We start from the raw sequence: 10191 nt of genomic DNA on the forward strand, positions 1-10191 counted from the left end.
GGTGAACATGAGACACGATATGAAGGTGGAGATTTCGCACAGAATAAGAGAAGGATGGATGGCATTCAACTCGATTAAGGACATGCTGAAGGGAACGTTGGACATGTCCAACCGTGCCAGCCTCTCTAAAAGCCCAGTCTTGTCTGTGATGCTGTATGCAAGCGAGACTTGAACAACGACAAAGAGGGAGGAGCCACGGCTCATAATGGCACCATGGAGACATGCATTGTTGAGTTTTGCTACAAGAACACATCCGGAACTGCCAGTGTGTACAAACACTGATTAAGATTATTTAAACAAAATGGGTTGAACACCAAGCACAGATACATTCAAAATAGTGCTAGGTTAAACTTTATTTAAACTTTACTGTTTAACTATGCCCTTTGTATAAACTATGCCCCAGTGTTAGTCTCATGTGCTGATGATTTGGGTGATTATCCCATCTCACCGTCCTCGCTGAATTCCCCTAGTATTAGGAAGAAATCTCAACCACTGGTCCCTTGGTGAGAAAATATGACATCGTCCAGGTGTGTTGGGGACCTTCTGTCTTGTGCTAAAATCCCGGAATATCAGTTTCATCTGCAGTTTAACAAGAGGGGATTGATCGCATTTGTTTTGGGCTGCATGACCGCCATTGCGAGCTTGCTTAGAAGTAATTTGGTGAATCTGTTGCCACTGTAATACTGAACAGATGTTAGTTTAGATTCCACATTTACTTGGAATCTGTACCTGCTGTACATGTGGAGATGCTGATTTAAGAAAAAAATGGATTGCTCTTTTTTTTTTTTACAGAGCTGTATGTATATATATATATAACACTGACGACTACCTGAAAACACACAAGTCAAAACATGTAGCATATACACACACACCCAGGAGGGGAGAGAGATTTCTAATAACCGTGACATGCGTGAGAGTTAAGGGGAGTGTTTATATTGGCCGTAACGAGGACAGAAACTAAATACAGGTGGAACGGATGAGGAGAAATGGAGATCAATGAGGGGATGTGACAACATGAGGGAGATGAAGTATAAACACAACACACATGGTGACACACTAACAGGACCAAGAAAAACAAACAGGACCAAGTGGTGAACACACCACATGACATAGAGGCAGGGGCTGGTACACACTGAAACCTGTCTTAACTCACTGTTACTGTCACCAACATACACAGACAGTAACTTGTTATGCAACAGGGCTGAATAAAAAACAATCAGGTTGATGAATGTCCAGTTTTCATAACTGGATTTAGTGAATTTTAATCTTGAGTCAGTCCTCAGATATTTGGTGCACAGTTTCTGCTGAATATGATGGCAGATGTTCATCAGATTCTTTTAGTTCACGTTTGTTCTGTGGCTTCAGTTTTGATGTGAGATGCTGGAAGTTTTCAGCTTTGATGATTTAGTACATTTTACATCTCATCCATAAATACCTCAGGTGTGTAATACACACTAGTGTATGGGACTAAAGATCAGAATGAACCACACTGGCCTAAAGCAAGAGGTGAATTATTAGAAAATTATTAGAAAATAATTGAATTGTAAGAATATCTTACCCCACTCTATGCAGTTTTTTGGTGGGTAAACTGACACCATGTCACAAATTCACTTCTGCATGACTTTGTTGGTATTCTCCATTTAGTTAAAGGAATTCAATAGGATAATTAGATATAGTCAGGAATAAGATAGTAGCCTTTATGAGGGACAACTATACTGTTCTCAGATCAGCAGAGATTATTTTAGTAGTTGTGGATGTTGTATATCAATATACTTGTACCAGTCTCTTTGTATTGCACAGTCTTACCTGTGACTTGTCTGGGCCTGTACCTGTTATTCAGCACTGGGAAGCAAGTAGGAGACGATCTGTTAAACTATGAAGTTAAACTTGAATCTGGAGTCTCCAGCTCCAACAGCATCATATTATTAACTGAACAGAACAAGCAGATTCAAATCAGAGTGAGAGAGACTGAGCACGATCATCATTTTATGAGAGACACAAACACGGTGAGTATGTGAGTCTGTGCTGTACATTCAGAATGATCAGAATTTGGACTGAAGCTGCAGTGGAAAGCTGTTAGTGGAGACAGACAGCAGTAGTAGAGCTCCTTAGTCTTTCTGCTGGACTTCAACTTTCTGTCTTGATATCCAGCTCAGTTTAGTTCAGTTTTTGTTCTAATTCAGTAATATTATATTGCTTTGTTGGTTTGTATCTATTTCATATGTGAACCTATATGATGATAGCTGCACTCTTATCTGCTGTGAAGATTTGTTATGAACTACTGCTTTAAAGCAAATGAATGTCCTTCCTCTTTGGTTCAAATTTAGTCTTGGGAACAGGTTGTGTGGCCACAGCTTGTTTGTTGTATGTTTTCATTACATGAAAATTACACATGTAGTATACTGCAACATTTGTAAGTAGTTCCAAAATCATGTATCAAAGCATCAACTGATTCCTGTAACCTCTGTAAACGCTTATGTTTTATCTCCATGTGTTTTGGAAACATCATTTGATGGATTCTGCATTAAAGTATTGTATTGATATGTCCAAGTAACTTTGTATCAGCCTGTTAGGGATTTGATCCCTGCACTAATAATCTGAACCTGCTCATATTCAGACCATCTATAAACTGACTGACAAATTCCTGCAGCAGTTAAAGTGGGTGCACTCCCACTAGCCCCTGCTGTAATTCATCACACAAATCAGTAATTATTTTTATAAATATAATTATGATAATTATGTGGGATAGATGTGCTTAAAGCCTCCTACCCAAACAAAACCTCCGGCATGAACCGCAGATATCAACCAGTAAACAGATTGTGAAACACTTGGTGTCCTGCTCTGGGTGGTGCTATTCTCACCTGTAAAACTGATAACTAGTATGAAAGCAAAAGAATATGAATTGAAATCTAAGAATGCATAAAACTAAGAAATATACATATTACATTTCATATTCTATTAACAACACATTCTACTGTCTTGCGGGTACAGTACATGAAGCAGGTGTATTTATGATCAACTATAAATATTCTATTTTAATGCTACCAAACTAATACAATAAATCAACAAATTAAATAGTTTAAATGGATTCACTGAGTTCAGGAAATCATCTAGAGCAATGACATCATCATTCTTTGATGTTTAGTGGTGTTTGTGAGGTAATGACTGATTAGAAGATGGAAGCTTCCAGTCCAGTCCAGACCAACACAGCCCAGACAGGAGGGAACGTCTGTGCTCCTGTACTGCATGGGAATCAGATTCAGGGACCAGTGATGCTGAACATTACATATGGAGGTAAGAGATGAATGTTTGTCTAAATAAGCATCTTTCACCAGAAATGACAGTTAATATTTATTATTTTATAATTACTTGGTATAAACATATGATGTTCATGAATATAACAGTCCTCACAGTTATAAATCCTCCCTACTAAGTCTGGGGTTCTTTATTACTCTGTATTTGATAATTACAATAAATATAATGATAATAAATATCAGGGTATGTCAGTGCTCCTGTACTGAATCAGATTCAGGGATCAATGACAGTGAACATATTTAACATTACAAATGGAGGTAAGAGATGAATCTGTTTGTCCAAATGAGCATCTGCTAAAAGAACACAGTTAATATTTATTTATTTCTAATTACATATAAACATATGTGGTTTATGAATAAAATGGTCCTTAGAGATGTAAACTCGACTTTCTAAGTCAGGGGTTCTTTAGTACTCTGTATATGATAATAAAATTATAATTAACATAAGGATAATAAAGTTCAGATTTTCCAATCTTCTCTCCTCCAGCTCAGGAAGTGCCCAGTTCCAGCAAAGTTCAGACTGGAGGATCTTCAAGCACTTCTGCTCTCAGTGAAGGTCTGTTTATACACAACACTTCTTATTTACTTAAGTTAACATCTGAATACGAACATCACTGATTATGTACAGAAGGAGACATCTACATATGCACATAGCTGCTTATTTATTGTAGATAATGTTTGCTCCTATTGATGGTAATATCAAGCCAAGTTTATTGTCATTCCTTCATATCAAATGTTTGCATTGGAATTAAAATGGAATTTAATTTTTGTCAGACTATGGTGTGACACATAATGTCCACAATTACAGCAGCACACCACACAGGACTACGTAATTGTACGATACATCAATACATCACATAAATGTACAATACAACAACACACAAGATGACTTAAGTGTACAATAAAGCACACAAGACTACATCACATTAGACAACAGAAATATACAATACAGCAGCACATAGGATGACATAAGTGTACAATAGAGCAGTACAGTGTGCAGGACTAAATAACTACACAGTACTACATAAGTGCAAATGGAAGACAAATGCAGAAATAACAACAAATTAAATAAATACATTAAGTACAAAACAGTACCAGTGACACAATCACTCAGGACAGTGACAGGCATGCAGGACACAGTCACAGAGGAGATATATATGTGATGTGAGGAGGCAGAGCAGGATGTGGGGACAAGTCGTGTTAAACACAAAGAAACGTTTATTGTTACACAAAACAAAGAGGACTATGTGGCTAGCAGGCTAACCAGGTTCAAACATAGACAACATTTACATTCAAAACACAAGACTTATACATGCACATTAACGATACAAAATGAGGAGCAGGTGTGAAACACAGGGAGAGCATGGCCATACAGATGAACACACACACACACACACACACACACACACACACACACACATACACACACACACACACACACATACACACACACACACACAAACAAATGGGGCCATACTGTGACAATATAGAACCGTGTGTAAGCAACAGTGCGTATGTATGTATTGTATGACTGAGGCACCCAGTGGACAAGAAGCATAAACAGCAGGATTAATAGATCTACCAGGCCTGAGTGATGGAAACATCCAAAGGAAGGAATATGAGAAGTTGGATAATTATCAGGGACTTAAAGTAGTAATAGAGAATATGGACATTTAACACCAAGGCTGTCCCAGTGGTGATGGGGGAACTTGGGGCTGTGACCCCTAAGATGGAGGAGTGACTCCAACAGATCCCAGAAAACCGAATGAGCAGCCAGCAAGGAACTAAGATTCCAGACCCACTGGAGAGTTGATACCTACTGGATCTGGGGGAGGATTAGAGGAGACACCAGACCCACTGGGGGAGGGTTAGACAAGCCTCCCAAAGAAGAAGTCCAAAACACCCATGGAGGGGAAGGAACCACCATCCTCAGGGTGCCCAAGCCAGTGTGCTACCAGCACAGAAAACTTCAACAACTAAGGCTGTTAGGGGAAAGGTCTGGCACTCTTAAAACTGCTTAAAACAACCTTCTCAACCAAGGAAGGATAGGGAGAACTTGAGACCCAACAGACCCACTTTATCATTTACCAAAACTCTGAACAAAGACTGAGCATCAGGGCGTCTGTGTGCACTTCTCAAGTAGGCTGAATGACAGGTGTAACTGATTGCCTCTGATTATTATGAGTAGGCCCTGTGTCTCCCTCTGGTGGCCAAAGATGGCATAGCCTGGACTACGCTGTTACACATATCAAACAAGTTTAGATTAACACTTTTTTTAAACATGTCATTAAATCTGCTCAAACAAATGTAATAACACTGGTGAGAACACTTTACATAGTTTGATTAGTTTGTATTGTCTAATTGAGGAACAATACACAAACCATACATTGTTCTTAGTTTACTTACCACATAAAAACACATTTGTTAACATGCTTATAATCATATAGCATATACTGATTTACCTTATCAGTTAATTTATAAGACTTTTCAGTATGTGACCAAGAGAAAAATAAGACATTCATACACATATTCAAGGGTGGGTAGCATGTGTAACACGAATACAAGTTCATGGATTAGGAGCCAGACATAGTGCAACTATTGTATTCTCTAACAGATTTTACTGGTAGATACACTCGACTGATTATAGCTATTGAAATTAAAATGTTATGTGTTGTTTTCTGTTTTCTTATTAGAAATTGTGCATGAAAAATCTAAACTCCACAAATCCAAACTGGAGAAGAAATATAAGAAACTTAATGAAGGAATCTCACATCATGGAGGCTCAGTCCTTCTGAATGAGATCTACACAGAGCTCTACATCACAGAGGGAGGGAGTGGAGAGGTCAATAATGAACATGAGGTGAGACAGATTGAGACAGCATCCAGGAGAAGAGGAATACAGGAGACACCCATCAAATGCAATGAGCTCTTTAAAGACAAACCCATCAGAAGTGTGCTGACTAAAGGAGTTGCTGGAATTGGGAAAACTGTCTCTGTGCAGAAGTTCATTCTGGACTGGGCTGAAGGAAGAGCAAATCAGGATGTCATCTTTATATTTTCACTTCCTTTTAGGGAGATGAATTTGAAGAAGGAGAAAAAGTTCAGTCTGATGGATCTGCTTCATGACTTTTTCCCAGAAACAAAACAACTACATTTAATAGACTGTGATGCTTACAAAGTCATTTTCATCTTTGATGGTCTGGATGAGTGTCGACCTCCTCTAGACTTCCACAACCATGTGAGCTTATCGGATGTCACAGAGTCGACCTCAGTGGATGTGCTGCTGACAAACCTCATCAAGGGGAATCTGCTTCCTTCTGCTCTCCTCTGGATAACCTCTCGACCAGCAGCAATCAGTCAGATCCCTCCTGAGTGTGTTGACCAGGTAACAGAGGTACGAGGGTTCAGTGACCCTCAGAAAGAGGAGTACTTCAGGAAGAGAATCAGTGATCAGAGCCTGGCCAATAGAATCATCACACACATGAAGTCATCAAGAAGTCTCTACATCATGTGTCACATTCCAGTCTTCTGTTGGATTGTAGCCACTGTTCTAGAGACAATGTTGTGTGAAGCAGAGAGTGGAGAGATCCCCAAAACTCTGACTGAAATGTTCATAAAATTCCTGATCTTTCAGATCAAACACAATGACAGAAAGTACCATGGCAAAGCTGACACTGATTTTTTCCAGACTAGAAATATTATTCTTGCACTGGGAAAACTGGCTTTCCAACAGCTGGAAAAGTGCAACCTGATCTTCTGTGAGGAAGACCTGAGAGAGTGTGACATTGATGTCAAAGAAGTGTCAGTGTATTCAGGAGTGTGTACCCAAATCTTCAGAGAGGAGTCTGGGCTGCACCTGGGGAAAATGTTCAGCTTTGTACATCTGAGTGTTCAGGAGTTTCTTGCTGCTTTATATGCATTTCTCTCCATCATCTCCAACAACACAAATGTGCTGGAAGAACAATCCACTGCAGTCCTACATGAGTTCAAAAGATCAACAATGTCTGACTTCCTTATGAATGCAGTGGACAAGGCCTTACAGAGTGAGAATGGACATCTGGACCTTTTCCTCCGCTTCCTTCTGGGTCTCTCACTGGAGTCCAATCAGACTCTCTTACAGGCACAGACTCTGTGCCTACTGACACAGACAGAAAGCAACTCTCACAGCAAAGAGGAAACAGTCAAGTACATCAAGAAGAAGATCAGTGACAGTCCCTCTACAGAGAAATCCATCAATCTGTTCCACTGTCTGAATGAACTGAAGGATCATTCTCTAATGCAGGAAGTTCAAACATACCTGAAGCGTGGAGATTACTGTCGTCTAGATGGAGTCAGGCTCTCTCCTGCTCAGTGGTCAGCTCTGGTGTTTGTGTTGCTGAACTCAGAAGAGGAGCTGGATGAGTTTGACCTGAGTAAATATGACCCATCAGAGGAATGTCTACTGAGACTGCTGCCAGTGGTCACAGCATCCAGAAAAGCTCAGTGAGTATTTTCATTCATAAACACATTACTGTGCTGCGATCAGTACATCATTAACTCCATTGTAAAGTCATTTGTTAATTTGAGAGTGTTTCCTGAACCCCTTTGTAACTGATATATCATGTACCCTAATCAGTATTTAAGGTGATAGCTGACCCACTTGTTAATCCTAAATTGCTTCTAAGTGTCTTTGTGCTGCCTTCCCTCCTAATACAGGCAATGCAGGTCAAATACACCATAAAAAACATTTCACACACTTCTTACTCTCTGTCTCACTCACACACACACACACACACACACACACACACACACACTCGCAAACACACACACACACACACATGCACACACACGCACACACACACACGCACACACACACACACACGCACACACACGCACACACACACACACACACACACACACACACACGCACACACACGCACGCACGCACACGCACACACACACACACACACACACAATGAAAGCATTTATCTTTCTCTTACACACATTATCACTGCATGTCTCATTCTCAAACACACACACATACACACTGTAAGTGTATATCTTTCTGACATTATCACTGCATGTCTATACAGACATACACAGACAGTGATTATCACTGTATTTCTCTTTCACACTGTAGGGGGTTTTGTTAGTGTGTTTACTTACAGCCCCATCCCACCTCCGCTTACCCACAACCACCCACAGAAACAAGAGCAGGTGAAGGTTTTAATGCTGTAAAATTATAATTACAAATGTATTATAGTAAATTCTATTGTGTAGCCCAGTGTCATGAGAATATGTAATTACCTTTATAAAGTTCCTTAATGCTAAGACACCTGCTGTGTCAGGGGTTTACCACCCAGCTGTAACGGTCCACTCCCTCTGCTCTAGTCTACGTGGTAGAGCCCAACATGTGGCTCTGTGTTGTTGTTCCTGTGTTTGAGGTGTGATCATGTGCTTCTGTGTACACACCCCTCAAATGTGGCCATTCCCCTTTGTTAACTGGTTGTTTTCCTTCTCATCAGTGTGTATTTAAATCCTCGTGTTAAACGTCTCCTTTGCTGGTCATCGTGCTGACAGTGTCTTGTGCTCTCTGTGTGCTGCTTGTGTAACTGCCACCTTGCTGTAAGCTTTTATATGTTTGTGTCCTGCTTTCATTTTGTATTTCACATCTGTGTCCCACCCAGCAGATTTACATTTACATTATTCAGCTGATGCTTTTATCCAAAGCAACTTACAACTTGAGCAACTGAAGGTTAAGGAAATGTATGTAATAATCTGAAGATCTGAATGTGAGTTTGAGATTATACAGGGTTTATTATCATAATACAAGCCAGGTTGTTACACATTACAATTGGTCATATATTGTAATGAGGCAATACACATTATAAATAACAGAAGTTGATCATACAGACTACTACCTGAATGTTACCTAACAGACGGACAGAGAGAGAGAGAGAGAGAGAGAGAGAGAGAGAGAGAGAGAGAGAGAGAGAGAGAAAGAGGGGTAGAGGGACAGCCCCAGGGAGAGGTTTCTCCAACCTCAGTCCACCAGCTCTGCTCCAGCTCCACTCCAACTCTCCTCCCAACCCTCCATCCCAGACCCTGAATTCAGTCTCCTCTTCACCAAGACCAGGGTTTACCACCACTGACCAATCACACCTAACCACATACTGGTATCACCTGCACCATGGGACAACAATCAGGTGTCACAGACACAGGAACTCACAGCTGGTGGTAGAAGAGTGATTTACAATCATGAATAATAACTCACCATCTGGTGATGTGTGCCTTAAGGAGTTCCTGTAAAAGTGACTGTGATGTGACCACTCTTATTCTCTTGAGTGTCACAATTGCTCCTATCAACCCTGAAACTGTGCTATCAGACTCCAACTCCCATAATCCTCCTCTCATCCTTGTTAGGCATTTCTCCTGTTTCTAGACCTCACCTGTTTCCCGTAGTCTCGCTTTTTAGTCTTCTATACAAACCTTCATATTTGTGTCTGTCTTAGTTGTCTCTTTCATTTCTGAGCTGTTATATGTGTTGTAAAGCACAAGCTTCACAGTGTCATTCCTCCTGGTGTCTGCTTTCATGTTTTATCATTGTATCTAGTGAGGATGATTGGCCTCCTAAGTTTGTGAAGTGAAATATGATGTCTGCTTAGCCCAGAATATATTTTTATTAAACACTAAACACACACTGTGTTTTAATTATTTACACTCAGAAATATAAAAACTATATAAAAAAAAAAAAAAAAAAAAAAATATATATATATATATATATATATATATATATATATATATATATATATATATATATATATATATAAAAGGCTTACAGGAAAAGAAATACGTCAATTAAAGGTTCAGCAAATTAAGATAACACTTTTAAAGATAA

The 10191-nt window shown here is 39.6% G+C and overlaps 1 protein-coding gene across 1 annotated transcript in view; it reads left to right on the top strand.

Annotated features, from left to right (window-relative positions):
• Positions 1-3176: 3176 nt before the first annotated feature.
• The window catches only part of LOC113568977 (NACHT, LRR and PYD domains-containing protein 12-like), a gene marked incomplete at its 3' end in the record, with an annotated part of 13514 nt that continues 6499 nt past the window's right edge, over positions 3177-10191 (top strand). The window contains exons 1-3 of the mRNA XM_035521406.1: positions 3177-3294; positions 3802-3870; positions 6008-7796. Of these exons, the coding sequence (XP_035377299.1) occupies positions 3177-3294; positions 3802-3870; positions 6008-7796 (1976 nt within the window). The remainder of the gene's footprint in view (positions 3295-3801; positions 3871-6007; positions 7797-10191) is intronic.

Source organism: Electrophorus electricus, chromosome 22 (assembly GCF_013358815.1).
Source record: "Electrophorus electricus isolate fEleEle1 chromosome 22, fEleEle1.pri, whole genome shotgun sequence".
Classification (NCBI taxonomy): Eukaryota; Metazoa; Chordata; class Actinopteri; order Gymnotiformes; family Gymnotidae; genus Electrophorus; species Electrophorus electricus.